This window comes from Lupinus angustifolius, chromosome LG02 (assembly GCF_001865875.1).
Source record: "Lupinus angustifolius cultivar Tanjil chromosome LG02, LupAngTanjil_v1.0, whole genome shotgun sequence".
NCBI lineage: Eukaryota > Viridiplantae > Streptophyta > Magnoliopsida > Fabales > Fabaceae > Lupinus > Lupinus angustifolius.
In genome coordinates, this window is record NC_032010.1 from 22,198,983 (window position 1) to 22,224,842 (window position 25,860).

The window sequence follows — 25,860 nt, forward strand, 5'->3', positions numbered from 1 at the left end:
TATTAAAAAAACGCTTTTAATGTAAAACACTTTTTAAACACAATATAAGAATAAATATAACTAACTCATTCCGTTCCAGAATTTGTATATTAAATTATTAAGCAAAACACTTTTTTTATATCTATTATATTTACTATACAATAGGTTCTTTAAATTATATGAAAAACTGTACAATTTCTCTTATTAAATATTTTTATTAATCTATCTATTATATTTACTATTATTACTTTATAAGAAGAGTATAATATCTTTTCATTAATTGTGTTAATGATAATTAAAAATAAATGCTAGATGATATAATATTAAATGATACAATGACATTATAGATAGATTAAAAAAATATTTTCTATAATTTATAAATTGACTTTATCACATAATATGAAGTAAAAATATTAAATAATTTATTAAAATGTTTCTGAAATATGAAGTGACATTAAATAATTAATTAAAATGTTTCTGTTTCTACAAAAAAAAAATTAATTATAAGTTCATTGTCATATTACTAGTATTATTATTATTACTTGTGTCAAAGAGAAATAAAGAGACAATATTTTAGCATAAATTATCATCTTTACTCATGTGGTCGAGAAATGAAAAGACAATACTTTAAGGGTGATATTATTTCACTGATATTAGTGGTATGTGTTAAATTAATGCACTGATATGAGTGGTTTTCGTGTAACTTAATTTACAAAAGTAGAAAATATACGTAAGTAAAGGGTGAATTCTACAATCAGCCACATTTTCATTTAATTATTCATAACTCCATTAAATCATGACCAACATAATCATATTGATGTTTTAACTCCTCCATATCAATTAAATATATCCTTATGTCATTGAATTTTATTTAGAATAATTAAATTTTTCCGGTATACAATTTAGCAATAAATGTTTCAAGTTCATTGTAGTATATAATTTGATCTGATTTCAAAATAATCATTAAATAATTGGTTAAAAACAACTTTACAAAAAACATTACAACTCTTTTGTGGAATAATAAATAAATATTGAATTAATTTAAATACTTCAAATTTTATACTTTCAAATGTCTGATGTTTAAATAACAAGAATCCATGACACACATTTTAATTATACGCCTCTTCAAATCTTTTGATATGTTTCACACATGACCTTAATTGCAGCCTAAGTAATTATAACATATTCAATTATTCAAATAAGATATTATTATAAATAAATAAATAAGGATTATGTCATTTTGCCAAAACATATCTTTTTGTTAGAGATGGCAAAATGGGCATCGCCGACATTTTTTGCGAGTAGGACATACAATTTTTGCCCATTTGCCCGCAAAAAATATAATTTTAGATTAGTTATGATGTAATGTGATTTAAGGAAAAAAGTAAGAAAATTTTAGATTAGTTATGATGTAATATGATTTTTAATCCCTGAAAAAATTATAATCTAATAAAATTTGTTAAACTTCATAAAAAATATCAAAAAATTTGTTAATTTTTTATCTTGAACTACTTTATTTAATTTAATTTCATTTATAATATATTTTTTAATTATTCAACAATGCATGTGGGCCGCTCGCAAGCCCGTTACGGGCAAAGCATTGAATTTTGTCCGTTAACCAATGCAGGCATGCCCGTGCCCACTTAAATTTTTGCAGGCATTTGCGGACGCGAGGTAAACGGGTCGGGCAGCTCGTTTTTCCATCTATACTTCTTGCCATAAATAAATACCTTTTAACTTTTTCCTATTTCAAGTTAGTTTTTATTTCTAGACTTTTCATTTTTTTTATTGTTTTCTATTTTGAAGAAACACATCTTTTATCAAATTATGCTTGAAATCATAATGTTTTTAGGAGTATCAATCATCAATGAAGGTTCACAATGTTGTTTGGTAAGCAATAAAAGACTTAAAAAGGAGTTTTGCAAATCTTTTAACATATGCTAAAAGTGGTAGTTGTTTTTGCATTACTAAACCACCGAATGTTTCTTTGATTTGAAATTATTTACTATATCAATGAGAAAACTGGACCATTTTTACTCTATAAACTTTCCTTAGTTAGGTATTACATAAATATATACATTATGATCTCAATTCTGAATTAAGCTATTTTTTAATATTAAATTAAAAACCCATCAAATAAGAAAGTCATGAATATGGCCCCATATTTCAATAACAATCTCACTTCTGAATCAAACAAATTTTTTATTGTATATATTGAAATAAGAAAGACTGTTTTATTGTATATATTGAAATTTCAATAACAATTTCACTTTCTTATGCAAAACTTTTATTCAAAAAATGAGAGAAGTAAAAAAAACACAATATTGAAATAAGAAAGTCTGGTTTATTGTATATGTTTTATTATATTACCACCTAAAGAAAATCCTATCAATTTTTTAAGTCGAATCAATATTTATAATGTAAATTTTAATAGAAAATTGAAAAGTAAAATGTTAAATTAGTAAAAGTAACAATTTTTTGTTATTCTTCAGTTTGCTTTTAATTTGTTTGGTAAAATTAAAATGTTAAATTGGTATGGATCCTCATAAATAACAACTTGACTTTTCATTTTCTCTCCTAACATAAAGTGCCAACAAAGATTACATAACTTAAAAATCAACTTAAAACAAAATTAGAAAACAAAACGTTGGAAAATTTTCTGGAGAAAAAACAAAATGCAAGTAACATCGTCTTCTTTATTTGTTGCTTTTGTTCTTCACCATTGAAAGCTAAGTGAGTGTGGCATGTTTCCATTTTCAATTTCTTCTTCTTCATCATATTTTGTTTCTTTTTTGTTGATATATACTATCACTGACAACCTTTTGATTTAACAATCCCTTAAGTTATGCTCTATTTTTAGTTTATATATAGTGTGCATGTTTTTCCATATCATAGAATTGTGATGGCCAAATACTTTTTTCGGTATATCATAGATTGTTTTTGAAAAGGATATGAATCATTCACCATTTTTTATATCATGCCTTTAATATGAAATAGCTTTCACTAATTTTGGGTTGTGTAGTCTAGATTACTCCTTTAGATATACAAAACCTAACTTAATCTTATGATATATCTTGTCTATAAAGTGATGGATAGGATTGAGGATACAAGAAGTCTAAAAACTCAAGCACGTTTGAAGAGAAAAATGATATTGCAAACAAAAAACAGAATGGAAAGCAGTGTGAAAATTCAGGTACACCCTTCTATAATGTCCATTATAAAATTAAATGAATAATAGTTATTATGACGTATATTTAACCCAATTTTAATCAAAATAGACACAATGTTAGTTAATGGTAGGAAAAGTTTTTGCAATAGTTCATCCTCTATCAGCAACAGAAAAAGATATGTTACCCCTTTAACAAATATTACACCCACCATTGTCAATAAAGTCAATGGAATGATCCCGACTGGATGTAATATTTTTACACAATCAAGTGGAGTACATCATAGTTTTGTACAAAAAAGCAGTGCATTCCGAAGATCGTCACTTAATGTTAATTTGTTTAATAAGTTCTCTGAAGTAGAAGACAATGATGAAAACAACACTCTCGCCTCTACAACAATGATTGGATCATGTTCTTATGTCAATCACAATACATGTACAAAGAACATACTACAACCTTTGAAGCCTGGTAGACATACTATTACATATAATAGTTATGTGGCAACAAACATAACTTTGGTTGATGATTCTGTAGATGATGACATAGATGGAATTCATGGTAATAATCTACTTTTACTTATTTTTTTATATAGAAATTGTCTCTGAATTAGGCCATTGTGCAGTTAGTATTTATTTTTTCCATACTAAATAATGTTTTTGATAAATATGGATGATATCCAAAGTAGATGGGAGGAAGATGATACATGTGTTAGGGATAGCCATATAGAGCCCACTAAGGAAAGCACAGGTAATAATCCAAAGTTCATCTTTGTTATGTAGTATGCATTTCTATAACAATTATTCTTATTGTTAAATTTATAGGATGTTTGATATTGGTGACCCAATATATGAATGTTGTTACTGCAGAGCATATATGTGGTACCAAGAAAGGACGAAGAAACTGAAAACTCCAAGTCTCTGAATTAGGCCATTGTGCAGTTAGTATTTATTTTTTCCATACTAAATAATGTTTTTGATAAATATGGATGATATCCAAAGTAGATGGGAGGAAGATGATACATGTGTTAGGGATAGCCATATAGAGCCCACTAAGGAAAGCACAGGTAATAATCCAAAGTTCATCTTTGTTATGTAGTATGCATTTCTATAACAATTATTCTTATTGTTAAATTTATAGGATGTTTGATATTGGTGACCCAATATATGAATGTTGTTACTGCAGAGCATATATGTGGTACCAAGAAAGGACGAAGAAACTGAAAACTCCAAAAAAAACCCCAAATTCCAACTATGTTGTGGTGTTGGAAAAATTCAACTTCCATTGTTGATGCCTCCTCCTCCTACATTACAACATTTGTTATTTGATAACAACTTATATGACAACAAGAACTATCAACAACATATTAGAGCATATAATATGATGTTTGCCTTCACATCGCCAGGATAAAAAATAGATAAGTCTTTCAATGATGGAAAAGTCCCACCTTCATTTAGAATACAAGGTCAGACATGTCATCTAATTGGTAGTTTGTTGTCAATTCCCGGAAATAGTCCAAAGTTTGCACAACTCTACATATATGACACTGAAAATGAAATACAAAATAGGCTTGCAGGGTTAAGGTACATTTTATTATTGTACTTATTAAGGAGAACATATTATCCATTTTTAGACATTTTAATTTTTATGTAATTCAAACTTTTTTGTTTTATAGGAATGAAGTGCAATTGGATCCAGAAATTGTTTCTAAATTATCTAGGATGCTTGATGAGCATAACATACATGTTAAATCATTCATGATGGCTAAGGAGCGTTATGAACATTCAATGATTAGTGACCTGAAGCTCAAGCTGATTTCTGATAGAGTTTCCGATGGTAGAGTTTATAACCTCCCAACTGTTTCTGAAGTAGTTGTTCTTATCGTTGGTGATGTTGATAATCCTTCAAGGAAAGATATAGTTTTGGAAGAACAAAGTGGTAAACTTAAAAGGATTAACAAGTTACATATAAGTTATCTTGGTTATCAGTATCCTCTTTTATTTCCATATGGTGAGGATGAATATAGGCACGATGTATGCTATAGTTCTACATGTTCTAGGCAATATAAAAGAAACAGAGTTACTATAAAAGATTGGATGTGTTTTCGATTGCAAAGTAAAAAAAAACGAGGCAGAAACACTTTTAAGGTCAAAGAGATTGTTTCAACAATTTGTGGTTGATGATTATTGTATGATGGAGGCAGACAAACTTAATTGGGTGAGAAACAACCAGACACAACTTAGAGTTGAGAGTATAGTAATTTGAATTCCAACTTGGACCCACTTCAGAGCCAAGGAGCTAACAAAGGCAAAAGGATCATATTACCTTCATCATTTGTTGGCGGTAGAAGATATATGGATCAATTGTACTTTGATGGTATGACAATTTGTAACTTTATTGGATTTCTAGACCTATTTATAACATTTACATGTAACCCAAACTGGCCAGAGATCATCAGACTTCTTGGACCAATGCAATTAAAACCACAAGATCGACCAGATATAATATCAAGGGTCTTCAAAATCAAATTTGATCAACTACTTACAGATTTGAAGAAGCATCATGTTATTGGAAAAGTGCTTGGATGTATGTGTTGTTTTTTGTGACGACATTTATCTTTTTATTATTATTTTCATTTTTATTGTCATCCTTATTAATAACATATTTAATGTTTTTTTACATTGGAGATATGTACACAATAGAGTTTCCAAAAAGGGGATTGCCTCATGCTCATATTCTATTATTCTTACATCCATCTTCGAAGTACCCATTAGCAGAAGGCATAGACAAGATAATTACAGCTGAAATACCAAATCCTATTACAGATCAACAATTATATGATTTGGTTAAGTCTCATATGGTTCATGGTCCTTGTGGAAGTGCAAACACTAAATCGCCTTGTATGGAGGATGGAAAGTGCACAAAGTACTATCCAAAAAAATTCCAAAGCAATACAATTGTTGATCAAGAAGGGTATCCTATTTATAGGAGAAGGGATAATGGACAAACGATTGATAAGAATGGTGTTACTCTCGACAATCGTCATGTCGTCCCTTATAATCGGAAATTGCTTTTGAAATATCAAGCGCATATCAACATGGAGTGGTGTAATCAAAGCAGATCAATAAAATACCTATACAAATACATTAACAAAGGCAATGATCGAGTAACTGCTGCTATTGTTCCAACAGAAAATGAAGGTGGATCTCAAGTAAAAAATATAGATGAAATCAAACAATATATTGACTGCAAATATATGTCACCATGTGAGGCATGTTGGAGAATTTTTTTCATTCTCAATTCATGGTAGATCACTTGCTGTTGAAAGATTATATTTCCATCTTGAAAATGAGCAGTCTGTTATATTTGATGATAGTAAAGCTATTGATGATGTGTTTTCTAAGCCTACGGTTAAGCAATCAATGTTCACATTTTAGATGGAAGCAAACAAAATCTATCCTGATGCAACATATTCTCAATTTGTTTCAAACTTTGTATGCATCAGTCGTAATAGATGTTGGAAACCAAGGAAGCAAGGGTACACAATTGCTAGACTAATTTGGGTTCCTCCAAGCATTGGAGAGCTATTTTACTCGTGGATGATGTTAATTGCAATCAAGGGACCGTGTAATTATGAAGACATAAGGATAGTGAACAATGTGATATATCCCACTTTTAGGGAAGCATGCTTCGCTATGGGTTTTCTTGAGGATGATAGAGAATATATTAAAGTTATCAAAGAAGCTAATGATAAAGGAAATTGATAGATGAGTTTAGACAATGTTTTAACTCACTTACAAGTTTGTTTAATTATGTTTATTTAATACATAACATCACATTAAATGATATCATTTTTTGTTATTAACAAATAATGATTTGGCATTTCAGATGAACAAATGGTCATTTTAATAAAGTCATGAAAGTTGTAAATGATGGAAACGACAGAACATTCTTTTTATATGGTTATGGTGGCACTGGTAAAACTTATATGTGGAAAACATTAGCTTGAGTCCTATGTTCAGAAAATCACATAGTTTTAACTGTAGCATCAAGTGGAATAGTAGCGTTATTATTGCCAGGGGGACGGACAGCACACTCTAAGCTTGTCATACCAGTTCCTACCCTCGAAAACTCTACCTGCAACATTCATCAAGGAAGTGAACTTGCAGAATTGTTAAAGAGGACAAAGTTGATAATTTGGGATGAAGCTCCAATGACGCACAAGTATTGTTTTGAAGCATTAGATAAAATCCTCAAAGATATAATGTGTTCCAAAGGCGATGAAAATTCAAATTTTGGTGGAGAAGTCATTATTTTTTGTGGTGACTTTAGGCAAATTCTCCCAGTCATTCCAAGAGGAAGTCGTTCAAACATCGTCAATGCTACAATAAATGCCTCGTATCTTTGGGACAACTGTCAGTTATTAACTTTAACCGAATGATGGAAAATTAGGAGAGTCAAATGATGGTTATGCAACGATTAAAATACCAGAACATTTTCTGATAACTAATTATAATAATCTCATTCATGCTATAGTTAATACTACATATCCAAATTTAGTACACCAATACTTGAATGAGGATTTTCTTCAATCTAGAGCTATTTTGGCATCCACAATTACAGTTGATGAAATAAATGATTATGTTCTATCATTGATTCCAGGTAAGCCTTTCAATCTCATTTTTTTACATAGTCATAAATTTTACTATTAAATTTTTAACACATTTGTTTCCAATTGAAGGTGATGAAATAGTGTATATAAGCTTAGATTCTATTGATAGGTCAGAGTCTAATGACAATGAAACTCTACAAGGACTTAATCATGAGTTTCTAAACTCACTTAGAACTTTAGGGTTACCAAATCAAAAAATGAAATTGAAGGTAGGAACTCCAATAATGCTTTTGAGAAATTTAGATCAGTGTGAAAGGTTGTGCAATGAAACAAGAATGATTATAAATAGACTAGCAGACCATGACATTGAAGCAAGGGTAATGACAGGCACAAATGTTGGAAATATGTTCTATATCCCACGAATGAGTTTATCTTCATCGCAATCACAATGGCCTTTCAAATTAATAAGGAGACAATTTTCGTTGATTATCACATATGCTATGACAATCCACAATTCACAAGGACAATCACTAGCAAATGTTGGATTGTATCTACCTCGACCTGTTTTCAGTCATGGTCAACTCTATGTCGCTTTTTCAAGAGTTTAATCAGTTGAAGGTCTGAAAATATTAATACATGACAAAGACGGAAAGACAATCAATACTACAATAAATGTTGTGTTTAAAGAGGTTTTCCAAAACTTATAAACAGGTAAAGAAATTTCTTTATTATAGTTTATGCATTATTCATTCTCTTTTCACACAACACTGTAATGTTGTACCATATTAAAGGTTATAGTAAATCTTTATAATTTCTTTCATTAGTTTTGAAACAAAAAATATTTACTTTCTCATATTTCTTTCATTTGCAGGTTGGATACATGATCATACAATCAAACTACACATGTTGTTTTGATATACTTTTGGTCTACATTTGGTGTAGATGATAGTAATATTATATTACTAATAGATCAATGTTTTGTTTTTTGTTTCACCTTTGCTATACTTTAAATGTACTTCTTGATATTCAACTCTTGATATACATTGTGGTATGTTTGTTTCAACCAATCTATTCTTATCTTCTTTTTAAAATTTTAAACTAAAAAATACTTTTATGTTTTAATAATTATCTTCAAACATTATTGATATTAATCATGCATAAAAGTACACTCCGTGCAAATGCACGAGTAACTTACTAGTTACATATATAGGAAGGTAAGATTACTCATGTATGGTCTTTTGCGAGTTTAGTTTTGGAGGGAACAAAATGAAATAGAATGGTTGTGAGTCATCTCAGAAGTGTATTTCATGGCTTCTAATCCTTAATTTTTCATCTTTTGTCCTCTAAAAACCAACTCGCAAACAGACACTTACGATTAGTTTGGGAGTTGAATTTTGAAGGGGAAAGAAGTGAAAGGGAAGGCTTGAGAGTCTCTCACAAGTGTATTTTATGGCTCTTAAGTATTCTTTTTCCTTTCTTTTCCCTCCAAAATTCAACTCCTAAACAAACCTTTAGGCTTAGTTTGGGAGTTGGATTTTGGAGGAGACTGAAAGGAAATGAAAGACTTGAAAGTCATCTTACATGTGTATTTTATGGTCCCTAAGTCTCCCCTTTCCTTTATTTCCCCTCCAAAACCAACTCTCAAACTAATCATTGGTTGACAATTTTCAATCACTTGTTGATCCCATCCTTCTTACCCCCAATTCCATTATCGTTTTTTATTTCATGCTTTAGTTTAGTGTGAAATAGAAATATATAGACCAAATTTTAACAATTGATGTTTATTGAGTTTAAAAATATATTCCTATAGTGTATATTTTTTTAAACACTTTCTATACTTTAGAGAACGAATTATTGCTATTAGATGATAAATGTTAGACTTTAATTTCAGTCATTTACAGGCTATATTATGCTGTTGTAAGGAGGTTTGAGAGATTTCAATAAAAAAATAGCAGTGATGATCTTTTGAAATTTTATTCAAAATATATATTTAAAAAAAAATTGAGTATAAAGACTTAGTTAAATATATTTAAATCATTACAAAAAACCAACATTTCATGAAAAATGTATAAATAATTGAAACTATAAAACTATTAATTCAATTAAATCAAATTCAGTAAAATTGAAATTTTGAAGTCACAGTCACTTGCCTAGTTACATTTTTTTCTATCTACTAAGTTGAACATGTGTTATAGGAAATCTTGTATTAGATATTATCATCAGGCTTAACCATATTCATACTTACTAGAGATTATGACAATTTTGCTATTATTCCTCATTAAATAACATATTTTAAAATTTGGAATCTATAATTATAATCTTTGAGGTTAAATCCCTTATATTAAATGTTGACTTTACTACAATGACTAGTAGGAAGTCATATTAACAAATGAATAACATATCACAATATGGACTAAAAATAACCATTTGATAGGGACAAAATAAAAATAATATCCCACGTCTTTCTTAATTTTTTCAATTCTTGGATCCAAATATTATTTTTTTTTATCCACAATTATTGTCCAAGATGGTCGAGACAAGAGGGAAAAAAGTTCAGGTCAAAGAAGAGAAGAAGGAAGAAAAAGGAAAACGTTTACCCCTTTGTATAGTAAAATTATTTTAATTTTAATCTTTCCTTCCATTACTCACGCGGACACTTAATTAAATCAACTAAACTCATATAATATGGTTGAAAAATAATATTTAAGTTAAAAATTTAATTATTAAATATTTTTATAATTAATTATAATTCATAACACATGAAATGATACAAATTGTGAGAATATAATTCCAAATAAAACTAAGGTTTTTCAATTTTTAGAGTGATGCACAACCAAAAACATCATAATCCAACTTTATAAAAATTAAAAACATAAGGGGTACTAAAATTTTATTCATTATCCATATATATCAAGCAGAATATCCGTTAATTATGAATAGATAAAATTTTAAAATTCCAGATTTTGATTTAAATTATTTCAAAATATAAAGTTATTTATTTTACTAGAGAGTATTCAAGTTTTGTGAAGAATTAGTTGACTAAATAATGCAATTGAAGCAACTTAGGGAATAAGAGTTGCAATTACTTCACTCATAGAGTATAGTGCATGATTGTAATCAGTAGAATGCACTTAAAGCAACTTGATTATTTGATTAGTAGAATATAGTATATTAAGAATTCTACCTCGAAAAAATAATGGGTTATTCATTGAGATTTTTTTTGATAGCCATTATTATTCATTGAGATTAGCATGATAGATTTCACTCCATCATGTTAAATCACAAACGAATCGGTCAAAATGATCTAAAGTTTTTTGAGATGTTTTTTATGTCTAAGTTGCTCATTTATTAGGTGGTCTTAACCTAGCTTGATCATATTGTTCTATTTTACTAGCTCCAAATATAAATAGTAAATTAGCATGTTTTGTCTTTTTTAATATATTTGAGTTTAATGGTATCAATTAGGGGAAGATGAAAGTACCCATGCTCAAATTGTAATTAGATTTTGGTTATTAGGAATGAATTTATTATAATTATAAGCTAGGATCGGTTTGTTCATTTTGGAAATGTAATTTGTTATAGTAAGTTTACTAAGTTGGTATATATTTTAAGACATAACTTCTTCACTCAAGTACTCCAATCATCCTTCTTCTTTTTTCAGTGCAGACTCAGATCATCCATTCAACCTAACATATAATATAATAGTATATTGAATCAAATAATACTCAACAATTAGTATATTTATAGATCAAGAATTAGTTGTTACCAAAAGGCACCCGCCAAAATGGAACATTCAAGGGGTTGAAATAAAATGGAGTAAAGTGGATAAATACGTCAACGGTGGAAGTAAAAATAATTAACTTCAATATTAATCAAATTAAGTTTCATTCTTTTTTATACAAATCAAATTTTTAATCTTGGATAAATATACTAAAATAAAGCTTCTCTATCAAATATTCTCCAAATCCATTCACCTATGTGAGTCATTGATTCATGACTCACCCTTCCTTTGAAGCATGACTTGGTTAAATTTTCCAGCATATTATCCACCAAATCAACAAGATCTGCCACGTAGTGAATATAATTAAGCATAAGTTCAACAACTACACACATATACACACTAATAAGTACTAATTGACTAGACTTCCTAAATCTTTGTGCACAATGTGATCTACACCAACTTTTAATATTTGACTTCAACACCCCAAATTCTCAATTTCCTTCATATACGTGTTAATCTATATACCATATTTTTTGGATTAGAACCTTGTTTATTGTCACAAGTTAGGGACGTGGAAAATGAAGAAAAAAGAAGGGGGAAGTGAAGTATGTCCTAGTGTTTTTCCTACTACTACTTCCTACCATTACCAAAGCACCAACAATGCATCCTAGTCATATTCACTTCCTTCAAAACAAGGGATATTAACATTATGTACCTGTGAATGTGTTTATTATTTACCTAATAATGTTATAGAGTGTTCATGGTGTTCAATAACTATAGGCTATAGCAATTTTCCCAACATTTTTTCTCTTTGCCAAAATAATGTAATTTCTTTTTAATTCAATTATGATTGATTGTCAAGTAAACTAAAAGTAAAAAAAAAAAACTATCCTAAGAAGGACAAAATATTACAAAATTAATGGTCTAAACCCAATTTTAACTTAATATATTAATTATTTAAAATTAAATGAGTTTATTTTAAATAATCAATGATAAATATGTAATTGTGATTGTTAGTTTAGATTATGTAATATTTTATCTTTAATAAAGAAGCTATAATAACTACACAACATGAAAAATCATTGAGATGATTTGAAGACTAATAATATGTATATTTATAGTGTTTTGATTCGGACAATAAACTGTTTAGAGTTGTTTGCTAAACAAAAATAAAAAAGATTTTGTAGTTTAAAAAAAAAGGAACGCGTAGTGTTTAAAAGTTACTTTTCAGAAAGCTATTTGAAGTATAGTTTAGATCATGAAAATAATTTTTAGTAATTCATTTACTAATTTTACCCTTTAATAATTCAAAAAAAATACATCATTTACAGCCAACTAAAAACCTATTGTTTTTATATAATATTTTCACATTGAAATTTTGTGATGTACATAAATTATTATTGTATTTAATTATTAGACAAGTGTATAAATTATTTTAATATTATATTTTTTAATGATGTATGGTATCAATAGTGAAAGAATATTATAAATTTATGAAGTATTTTAAAAATTCTTAAATTATATGGATAACCTTAAACATAAGAAAATAAGGGTAATATCGAGGAAATGCGAACATACATATTTATATACGGTCAATATATAATTAATCATTCATTTGTATTATTTATATTTAAAAATTATTGATGATATTAAAGGTAATATTTATATTTATAAAATGTTAAATGATATTATGAAACATCAATGCATCTACCAACAGATATTGATTCAAGTGGTATTCCCCTTAAGCAAGGTCTCGGATTCAAGTAGATGAAAAAAATATCCGCTGAAAGAATTGGCCTCACATACTTGTGAATGTTCTCAACTCGAATAAAATTGCCTCCAATACGAGAATAACTGTGGGAAACAAAAAAGATACATCAACCCATGTTGAAAGGAATTCTCATTTATATTTATTTGTCTCATTGCCACAAAATAGAACTTTGAAGAAATGTATTCTTGTGTCAATTTATGTAACTTTTTTAATATAACATTTCTCTTTATAATTATTAATGTTTCCATTACAACTTACATAAATCAACAAAGTGTAATAAGGGTAACATGGAAAATAAAAATTAATACATCATTAACTTTTAAACAAGACAAATAAGTAAAAACAAAAAAATATTTTAAAATGATCAAACAATGAAAATTTAATTAATATAATACATGGTCTAGTAATTCAGAAACCAAATGACATCATTATTCATTATACTAAAACATCTTTCTTGAAAAGTCTCAATCATACGGTTTGGTAGGTAATTCAGTTGGCACTGACAATTAACGGATGTCAAATTAACGACTTAATAATTAAAAGACAAAGTTTGCCCTTTTGATGAAAAAAGAGACCAAAACCACCCCTTAAATGTAATTATAAAATAGTACCATTCGCATGCATTAATTAATTTCTGAAACTTCATTGATCTTCTTAATTGATTAAGAATTACTTAATCGTTCTAATAGGTGTAGGACGCCATCAATATAACAAGCAAAATCTATGGATAGAAGTTTAATTTGGAAGTAACTTAGGAGTATCTTTTATATTAATAGACAACCAAGGAAATTAGCTTGTATTCAAAGCAAGTAATTATTACTACCAGATTTGATTTCAACTCTAGATAATTACTTAGATCTCCAATGATATGGTGAAATTTGTATTCGCAACAAAATCAACTAATGTTACTTATAAATGCTCTTATCAAAAAATAAAATGGATTGTAAGAGTATTGGTGTAATTTAATTTAATATATCCCCTATTGGGCTAAGAAATGGTACTTATAACCTATAGTTTGAATTAATTACTTATTGATTCATATTCTGGTATGATTAGCTTCATCTTTGTGTATATCATTTCTTATAGACTGGTGAGATGACTTCATCTCCATACAAATATGACTCTCATCAAATTAATTGGTCAAAACTCTAAAGTTCATGGTCACATATTCCTCACTACACAAAAAGTTCACTATGCTTTTTAAAAACATGTAATAGTGTGACATTAATATAATAAATACGGAGTAATATGAAATTAAAAGATAAATGGTATGCCATAAACACTTTAGTATGGTTTAATACATTCCCATTTGTTAATGCATGCTCTTATTGAAAACTTGCCCAATATTTACATGACAATGCTAGAGCATGCTCTATTGAGCTTTAAGCAATCCCTATAAAAAAACCCAAGTTTTCCTAGTAAGCAAGTAAGCAAATTATGAACCATATCTTGATTTTTTATTTATTTCCCACGTACCACCACATCCACCAACTTTTCTTAGTGCTATTTTTGAACTCAAGCTTCATTCCAATCATTCATTGGGTCCAAGTTAGCCCTACCACACTGTTATAAGTTGATCATAGATTTTGTTGTTTTATTTTCACATTGATGAAAATATATATATAAATTGAAAATTTTAAATATTTATTATTATTGATATTGTTGTTTCATTATTATTATGTGATATAATATGTGAGATGTGATTTGAGATATTAGATCTCTATTTGATATAGGTAAGTGAAGCTTGATTAGGGATGACAATGAGTACCAGATTTATGTACTCACAAAAAATATCCGCAATGAATCAGGTGTGGATCTGTGTTTTGGACATGTAGGTAATTGTGATCCAAGATTTTAAGACTAGTTGTTGGATGAGTTTAGGTTCAGGTAATGAGGTACCGGACTTACACATACTCTGTCCCACTATTCAGAACTACCTAGCCTGATGGATCAAGGGGTTTTCAGAACATCCTTATATTGTTGTTTTGTTTCTCTTATTCTTTTATGGCCATTTTCATTTCTTTTTTAATAATTTAAAGGATGGCCTTTAAGACTTGGGCCTGTTGGGTTTTCTATCTAACGACCAGTATGTCTGATTTTATACTGAGAATTTTAACGTGATTATGATATTTGTTGAAGAATTTCCTGGCCCATTTGAGATAGTCACAAATATTATATGCTAAATATGTTTATATTTAGATATATTTGAGAAAATTAATTTGAAGGTAATCTATCTTATTCCAACAATGTGAAAAAATTGCATCCATGACAAATAATATTTAAAATACCTGCAGATATTAAACTCCACTATTTCTTTTGTCCATATCTCTTCTCTTAATAACTAAGGGTATATTTATACGAGGACTAATATATTACAAGTTTATACATTATGTGGTTTGACCAATATATCATAAAAGTTTATAATTTACAACCATATATATTAAAATGATTACAAATCAATTCAAGATTGAGAGTTGGCATAAGAATTACAATATTATTATTTTTAATTTCCCATTGTTGTAGTGACAAGAAGAACATCCCATGATCATTGAATTTAACCACAATCTAGGTAAATGGTTAGAAACATACACTCAACCTTTATTTGGCTTATTGAAACCATGCAAATATTTTTCATTGGCATAAGTAGAATATTAAAATTTATATCTTGGTTAGTATAACAAATTCAATATGATGATTAAGTTGTAAAACTCTCTTACTTTAATCGTAAAGTATGTCATTTGCTCAAGATGTTATAAAAGTTTTTTGGATATTCAAAATTCAAAAAATATATTTGATTCCAACACATCAATTTATGGGAATGTTTTTAGTTTGTTATAAATTTAGACCGACTGAACTTTAAAAATAATGTAAAACAATTTATATATCAAGGTTAATATACATGTTAATGTTGGGACTGGGATCCATGTTAACCTAAAAAATTATATACACATAGTAAACGATACTTTTACAATAACAAATATCACTTATTATGCATCATGTCAAAGACCACATAATATTAAAATTGTGCATGTTTCATCCAATGAGATATTATAATATAAAAACTTATCTTATTGAGCATTATACTATTAAGGCATGCTTGACTAGGGAGAGTGAAATGAGTTCCAAATTCAATGGCCTATACTGTAAGAACGAGGTTGCAACTAAGAGGGAAGATGAATTAGTTGACTTAAAAATTATGACCATTTTTTCTACAAAATCAAGAGTTAACGTGCAGCGGAAAATATATGCAGAAAAATAATCAAGATAAAATGAAAGAGATAAGGGAGAAGAGAATACACAGTGATTTTTATACTCGTTCACCTTCTAGTCCACCAAAGACTACATCCAGTACTCATGCAACACAAGAGATTTCTTCACTAAGAATTATGAGTTGTAATTACAATATCTCATCCCGAGATTTCTATGTACCTACACACTCCCTAATTCTTATTCACTTTTGGAAAACATATTTCCAAGTTATTCTAATCCTCTTTCTTTTCACACCCCGTGAAAGAAAGTATTCTGCAACAATATTGAAGAATGTACAACAATGACAGATTCCTTTACAAGTATGAAAGTAGTATAACTTGCAATCCAATCAACTATTTATGTATACCAAGTAATAATGCTCTTTGGAAAACTTTGAAACACTTCTAAGCAACTTCAGAAAAATGACTTTGAAAGTTTGAGTGCATGTTGCAAAAAGTATAGAGAAATAACTTCAGAATAAGTTGAAGAGCTTTTGGAAATTGTATAAGAGTTGTGTGTGTTGTGAGAGTTAGAGTCTTTATATAGACTTTCCAAACACCCATGGTGCCTTTCTGAAAGTGTAAGAGTTGTTTGAAGTGAAGAGATTTCGTTTGGAATGAAACATTTCATTTTGAAATCTGAAATCTGATGCAACAGCTCTCAGTAATTGATTACTAACAGTGGATAATCAATTACCCAAACTATTTGTCCATTGTTCTTTTAAAAACGAATTAGAGTAATCGATTACACCAATTTAGGTAATCGGTTACTTAACTTTTTCAAAACTGGTAATCTGTTACTCAAAGACAGTAATGGATTACTCTGGACAGTTTTAAGTTGGATAATTTTTTCTCACACACGTAACCTGTTACTTAGATGAAGTAACCCGTTACACACTATTTTTGAAAATTGTTTTAAGTATTTTTAAAGTGTTTCAACTTTCTTTAAAAATTTGTTTGAGCATTACTACTTCACATATTTAAGAGTTTTAGGATAGAAGTGTCTATAGAGACTTAATTTAATTGTCTCGAAGTTTTAATCTTCTTTGTCTTTATAAGTATTCTTCATTTTCTTCTTTTTGGTGATGTTGGTGTCTTCATCAAAATCTTGCCAAGATCAGGAACAAAGATCTTCTTCACATATACCTCTCATTAAATAATAATTTTGTAAACAATATTATCACTTATTATAGTAATTTTAAAAAATATAGAAAGTATTAACTTAGGACTTGTGAGTAGGGGGTGATCACATTAAAAAAATTAAATGAAATGATCAGAAATATACATTAAAAATGTAAGTATTTTTTATACTGTCAATAAATCACTCATAAGTCATATCTTAATCTAATATTGACTCTATAAACAAAAGTAATACAAATTAACACTAAATAACATACTGATAGTGTAATTTTTTTTTGCATTAACCCTAAGTAGATTTTAACTCAATATTTATATCACTTTTTATAATTTGGTAAGATGAGTAAGGAATTGACGTGGCACCTAGACAAGGTGAGAGGTTAAGTTGAAACCTAAAGTTGATAAATAAGTATCATCTTTATTAATAGATATACAAATGTCATACAATAACACATGAAAAATAATATGTAATAATACATTTATCATTTTATTTATCATAAAATTATATTTTATTATTAAAAATATAAAAAGAAATAAATATTTGTCTCTCGAAAAATCTTTCCTCAAAGTTGATGGGCTAAAGTTTAACATTGTACTTCATGTGTTTTTGAATGAGATTGACTTATTGGTTTAATTTAACTAATTTAATATGTATATAGTGACTAGGGATGATAATGGGTAACCGAATTTGTGGGTATTTGCAACAGGTTGAGTCTAGATTCATATTCTTGGACTCATGGGTAATGAGACCCAGGATTTTAAGACACGCTGTTGGATGAGTCTGGGTCCGGGCAATGAGGTACCTAGACTGGAGTAAGTGGATCGATCCACTTACTCCAAGAGTAAGTTTAAATAACATATTCCTCATCTTAACCATCAATTCTAGAGAAATCCAATTGTTTGAATTAGTGAGTAGATCTATACCATCAGATTTTCCTAAAATTGATGGCTAAAATGTGAAATATGTGGATCACTCTCTATGTATATATTGTTAATCCATAATGCTATATTGTTAATTCGTAAATATAATTGATATATTGTTAAACAGTGTTGTTATGTTGTTATAGTGGTAAGTAATTGTTGTTACAATGTTAAGTAAGTGTTGTTACAATGTTAAGTAGTGATGTGATATTATGTTGTTAATTGATATGTGTAATATAATATTATGTTGATTAAACAATTCTTATTAAATCAATTTTACTTCATAATGTTGAAATAATCAATTTAAAATGTGTTTAAAACTGTAAAATATTTTTTATAATTTTTTCTCTTTGTTGATGACCTGAATAACATATAAGATTAGTAAACAAATACACAATTATATAAATTACTGAAAATCATTTTTAATGTCTTTTAATTTGTGGGTACACGCATATCCGCTAGCTACTCAAGAATACGTGGGTAGTAGACTTAGTGGCTATCAACATGAGTCTAATAGGGTATGTGTTAAAAAATAAAGCAACTAAACGGGTTTAGGTAATGCACTATCATCCCTAACCCATTGCCATTCCTAACGGTGATAATGTAACTACTTTTTATACTGTGAGTATACTATTCATTATTCATTGATTTTCAAACAAAAATAATATAAACCAATAGTGAATAATGTGCCGTAAGTATAAAAACTTTACGCTGATAGTACATAGATATTAAACTTTATTTTAACTAGTATAAATATCAATATATATTTTCATAGAATTAAGTAATTAACTACAACTAATAAGAATTTTTAACAAATTACTAATACTTTGTAGTAGATTGATATTATTTATCTTGAAATGTATGTTTATTAGAAGAGATAAATTTTTAAAAGTTTCATTATTGTCATTATGGAAAGACAAATTTTGAGATTGACAAATAGAAATAATAGTTGTAATATTATTTTTTATTTTGTTGATAATTTAAGAAAATAAAAAACCGGAACACTAAAAAATATACAAACTTTTATATAAAAGAGGTCTAAAGACAAATTATACCTTAATTATTATTTTTAATTATATGATAAATATAATGTTTAAATTTATCTATATTATTAATACATTAAATTGGTCATATTTCATTTTTTCCATCTCTTCTTAAGAAATTAGTAGAGTTGTTTCTTCTCAAAATTGTGCCCAATTTCATATATAAAATTTAGCCAAATGTTTCCATTAGTTAATTAGGAAAACTAACAATATACGGAAATCAAAATTTGAGGAACCATAAAGGAAATTGATATATTATTAAAATTTGCGATAACTTATTTTTTAGCATAAGTTAATTTTTTTAACGAAAGTACTATTTCTTATCGATGACAAAAAAATGATATAAAATGTGAATATAATTTTTTTAATCATAAAGATATATAGGCAAGGTACGTGACTAGTATCTAGGAGGGTGACCATATATTTAGAAAAACTTGTCTAAAAATTATTTACATATAAACAACTAATGAAATATTAATAACACAATAAAAATTTAGTTCTAATTAAAGTTTAATCATAAATAATTATTATGGACAACACTGACCAACAAAAAATCCATTATCTTCAAATATAACTTATTAGATATAATTTTTTTCTCTCCCTATTATTGCATAGCCATATGTCTTTTTATAGGTTGGTCTAGTTGTGTGGTTAAAAACTACCATCACAATTAAAACAAATGTGAATATATATTATTTTCATTTATTTGTATTACTCAAATTAAAAAATTAATAGTGATTAAATATGAATTGTAAATAATGTAATAATAATATAAAAAATCTATTAAAATGATGAGTATATATAATTTTCTATTTAAAAAAATGGGTTTAAGGAGTTGGGTGGTTTTTGTTATATACCAGAATACCAAGGTACTAATGGAGTTGTTGGATTTCCCTCCTTAAATTAATATCCCCAATCACACTCTTCTTTGTTAGTATATCTCTTCTTATATGTCTGGTTTCTAAATAATTTCTTAATTTTTATTGATTTCATTAATTTGCTCTTTTTTGTTTATTTTTTCTTAATATATCCTATCTCTTTATAGCCATTATTAGTTTATTGTTAATACCTTACATAAATTAATAAAAATATTAAATAAAGTAAATATAAAAATAGCAATTAATGAATTAATACATCTACATTCCCATCAATTTCATTTATTTGGCAGACAAATCACAAAAATGAAAACTTAGAAAGACCCGCAGAGAGAATTTTAGGAAAAAAAATAACATAACTTTTGTTTTTGATTTTGGATTCCAAATTGTCATAGATTTGTTCTTGTCCGTACAGTTCCTGGGTCATTATTTTCTCCGAAATTTCATACATTTTCGTCGCAAATGGTTTTACTCATAAATTTCGTTACTTGATCGCAATTAATCAGGTGAGTTACTTATGCAGATCGTTGCACGTTAAAGTTTCTGAATTTCGATTTTGTTCCTTCGATCTTGTGGTTTGTGCTAACTCTGCACAGATAGCTCTAGTTGAATTTAGATGCAGAATATTGTATCTTGTACGCAATTTTGCTCTTTAAAGTTTAATTCTTTTCTATGAAAAGTTTGGGTTTTGGGATTTGGAAATTGAGATCCGATCGTGGAAGTTAGGCCTTGTTTGAGATAAGCAACTGGGTTCTTCATTCATTTCAATTCTAAAGTTTTGATGCGTTAAATTTCCTGTTTTTCTAGTTGCTGAGATTTCAGTGTTGCTGTATGTGCAGTTTTGCTTAGTTATATGTCTTGTATCCTACTAAGAGGCACACATTCTTTAATCAACATGGTAGTTTTTGTGTTGTTTTAAATCTTATTTGTTGTTTATGTCATCATTTTAGGCAGAAACTGTAATATAGTATAAGAGCTGGATGGGTTTTATGACTGATTTTGTTGTCTGGATTCTATATTTAGTTTTTTCCTACTGATTTTGCTCACCTTCTATGGCAAATTAATATTGTGTTTTGTTAATTTTCCTTTTGCATCCGTAAGTCTTAATTGTCTCCTCTAAATATATGTAGATATAATTTGCCCTTCTAAGAGGAACCTTATATTATTAAAGTACCATACTTTGTTGTTGTTGAGTAGTAGTTAATGAGGACTCGAGATTCGAGAATTGTTTGGTTTTCTAATAAGTCTATCTTCCTATGAAATTGAAATTGTTAAAAATATCATATGATGGTGATAGTCCGGGTCATACTAAAATGTACTTGTTAGTGGTTAATGTTGGATTTCTTTCCTACAATATGTAGCAAAATTCTATCAGTAAACTTGATATATGGGTCTTCATTCATTTTTATGGCAGTGGCAAGGATCTGGTGTACTAATGCTTCTGGTTAATTAATGAGTTATATATGTTCATGCTATGGTGAAGAGGCTAGATTATGGATTCAGGGGCTTTCAGGTCCCCCCTACAGCTAGACGTCCTAGATCTACAAGAGTAAGTAATTGCTGCAGTTATGGCAATTGTTTTCGATTGGTTTATGCTTTGACGTTTGAACTATATTCTAATCCCTTAAGTGTGGAATTGTTCAGAGGAGGGGTCATTCCAAGAAATCACCCGAGGATGGCCAAGCTTGTGCTTTTGAATTGCTGGCATCTTTAGCTGGTAAGTTGTTACAGGAGAGTGAAAGTTCTGCTTCTAGCAATGCAATCGAAGGAAATCATCACCATGCCTTTAGCCACAGTGTTGTTGAGAAGGAAAGGCAAGATGAAGTTAGGCCATTAATGGCAAAAGTAGTCCATAATGGAAGTTGTGCAGAGAGTATTTTTACGACTGAGATGGAATCCCAAAAGAGTAGTCAGAAATGTCTTGAACATGCTGAGACTGATTGTGTTCTAGAATGTGTTTCAGTTAATAATAGTTGTAATTCAGAGTGTTGGGAAAAGATTGAAGCTCATGTGAATTCCAAAAGTATAAGATGGGAGAATAAGTTTGTGCATAATTCTAATAGATTAGTAGAAATACCTGAAGATGTTAAGGAGTCTTGTGATGCTAATATAAAGAGTGGATTTAGGCGGGAACCGGAGGCTAGCAATTCAGGCTTCAAGGAATCAACTTTGGATAATAAATTTAGTTTGAAAGACCCAGTGGAATTGTGTATTAACTCTCCTGCACTAGCTGACTCGAACAGTGATGTTAGATCTCCATTTTGTGGAGAGTTGTTTCCCAAAGCTTCCTTGTCCAGGCATGGGAATAATAATAGGTTAGGTTTTAGAGATGATGACGAAAAATTTTTACAGTGCAATGGAGTTCGCACCAAGTCAAAGGCTTTTAGTAGGCCTCCACGACGCATTGCATGCCGAAGAATCAGGCAGATGCTGACTTCCAAGCACTGGAAGGTAGTTCCAAATTTGAAGGATTATGGGCATTCTAGAACTGGTGAGACTGTTGACAACTTGTTTGCTGAAATGCTTCACTATCTGATGTGCTTTATGTCTATGAGTTAGGTTGTTTTTTCCCCACTGAAATTATATTGAATATGCAGATGAGGGAGTAAAACCCCTTTATCGTAAGAGGAAGTCTTGTTATAGTTTTGAAAGATCTCGGCATAGCACTCTTTTCAAGAGGAGGAAATTCTTTCGCCGGAGTATAGTGATAACTTCTGATGGAGGACTCAGCAGTGATAGTGTCTCTAATTCACCAAATAAAGGAATGGATGTAGACAACTCTAACTCATCTGCAAAACTGCATGTATCTAAGGATTCTCATGGTAATTAATTGTGATGTTCATTAATTTTTGCTTGGCTCGGTTATTCTTCCACTCTTTAGGAATTGATGTTTTGTTTATACCTCATGTGCAGTGAAATTTAGCATCAAGTCTTTCAGGATACCGCAACTTTATATCGAGGTCCCCAGAACTGCAACTGTTGGCTCATTAAAGGTATGGATATATAGTTTGTCTTATTTTTAAATAAGTATTACTGTTTTAGGTCGGCCTCATCCACACATTCTGTTCATGCATTTTTATCTTGTATAAAAATTTAGAGGACAGTCAACGAGGCACTGATGGCAATGCTCGGAGGTGGAGTGCATGTTGGTGTTCTTCTTCAGGGGAAAAAGGTTAGAGATGACAAAAGAACTCTTCGGCAGACTGGTATATCCTGTGAAGAAAACCTGAATAAACTTGGTTTTCTGTTGGAGCCCAGTTCTTTGCAAGCTTCTCCAGCTGTTTGTGTTGGTGAGCCTTCTCGATTCAAAACATCTCAGCCTACCAGGTGAGTCAAAGTTGGTAACATGGATTTCTTTCATCACTATAAATATATATGATGATTGATGACGAAGTTATGGTAAACGGACAAGCTAGAAAGACAAGTAATGTAAAAAAAATTTGCTTATGGTCCAGCTCTAATTAATTAAACGTTTATGTCTATACAACTAATGTCATAAAAATTGATTTTTCTAGGTCTCCAGAAGCTCTTGTTCTAGATTCAGGGATTACTGATGCCTTACAGGACTCCTCCTTGCTGACAAACACGGGCAACCTTGTTGAAAGTAATCATGATTCGACTTCTTTCTCGACTGACATTATAGCCGACAAAACAACAACAGATGCCAGAGCGCTAGTTACTGTTCCAACTAGTAGCACAGAACCATTAGCTGTGGTTCCTGCGGGTCAGAAAACCAGGCCCTCTGAGTTTGTACAGCGTCGAATCAGGAGGCCATTCTCTGTATCTGAAGTAGATGCACTTGTTGAAGCAGTTGAGGAACTTGGAACCGGAAGGTTTGAGTTGATGTTTAACAGCTTCACCTGCAATGAGATAGAAAACTTGATTGCTGACAATGTTTTAACGGTGCAGGTGGCGTGATGTAAAGTTTCGAGCTTTTGAGAATGCAGACCATAGGACTTATGTTGACTTGAAGGTACTCTTTTATTATATCAAGCACATTTTTATTTAACTAAAAGGTTTACTTAATACTTGGTTAATTACTGGAAAGGTAATATAGAATAGGAGTTCGACTTTCTTGTGGTTAATGTCAAGTTGTTTTCTTGCGCCTTACATTATCAAATTGTCCCAGATCATTATTTTTGTTGAATCCATGCTTCCTGTTATATTCTACAAATTCTCCATTGGTATATTATACATTGGCTACTATCATTATTGAGTTCACATAAACTATATTTTGAGATCATAAATTCAAAGGATTTTGTGTTTTGTATGTTTGATAGCATAAATCATGTCCACAGCATTATACTCATTTTCTTTGGATGTTTAAGTCCTTAGCAGCATTGAATTTGAATGTCCTTTACAATAAATAGAATCTTGTTGTTGTTGATTTGGTTATCATGGAGATCATGGAGTGATACACCATTGTGAAAACAACATATGTTTTCCCTTCATAATGTTAGTATGTTTAATTGTTGAATGATTTGGCTCATTGTTCTGTGCAGGATAAGTGGAAAACATTAGTGCACACTGCGAAAATCGGCCCGCAACAGCGGAGAGGAGAGCCAGTCCCTCAGGAGCTCTTGGACAGAGTTTTGGCTGCCCATGCTTACTGGTCTAACCACCAAGCCAAGCAGCATGGCAATGTCCCCAAGCTGGAACCATGAAAGAAACAGTGTTTATGGCATCCAACCATATGTGATGGATAATGTACAAATAAATTTGTGCTGTTAACTTGTGAAACTGTGGAAACACAAACTTGTACATTTTGTGATTAAATTTCAAATCAAATTGGTTGCTAGCCTTTAATTTCATGCAGTTTGCAGTTGTAAATGATCTCAAGGAATAAAGTTTTTCTAACTGTAATTGGTCTTCTTTCATTTTTTTCTCAAATACAATTTCATGAAAGTGTACAAATGTTAAAAGAACCTGACCAGTTAACAAAGAAAAATGCTCACCTTGTTATTTTCTCCCACACGTAAATATTTTTACTCTATTAATTGAGGGACTAAAATGAGTATTTACTCTATTAATAAATGTTAGGTAGAGTTATTTGATTGAGCTACAAAAATTATAATACTAATTATTTTTAAGAATATTCTGAAATTTTGAGAAATTAATTAATTGAAATTAGTTGAGATTTGAAGATTGATTTCCTTAATTATGCAACTAGTCTAAAAATTGTCTCATAATATAATAAGCAACGTGTCCCACAATTATTGTCATTATCTACCAAAGACAAAGTGGAGTTTGAAGATTGTGGTCATGAAGAATATTCTCACCTCTTTTAAGATCCTTATCCACAGTTGTTAGTTACAACTTACAACAGCACGTGCTTGCATGTACCCTGTATCCAGAGCAGGTTAAGAAATGATATATATATATATATATA

At 29.4% G+C, this 25,860-nt stretch overlaps 1 protein-coding gene across 3 annotated transcripts; it reads left to right on the forward strand.

The window, feature by feature from the left end:
• LOC109339869 (telomere repeat-binding protein 3-like) lies at window positions 20,763–25,354 on the forward strand. 3 transcript variants are annotated; one of them, XM_019577404.1, is made up of 9 exons: window positions 20,763–20,977; window positions 21,883–22,020; window positions 22,116–22,962; window positions 23,060–23,293; window positions 23,385–23,464; window positions 23,569–23,798; window positions 23,987–24,304; window positions 24,381–24,444; window positions 24,974–25,354. In XM_019577404.1, exons 2-9 carry the CDS (start codon window positions 21,946–21,948, stop codon window positions 25,133–25,135), a joined length of 2,010 nt encoding a protein of 669 aa, XP_019432949.1. In that variant the 5' UTR covers window positions 20,763–20,977; window positions 21,883–21,945; the 3' UTR covers window positions 25,136–25,354. The 3 variants fall into 3 exon arrangements, with proteins under 3 accessions (XP_019432949.1, XP_019432945.1, XP_019432953.1); XM_019577400.1 differs by having other exon boundaries at window positions 21,886–22,020; XM_019577408.1 differs by having other exon boundaries at window positions 21,886–22,020; window positions 23,069–23,293.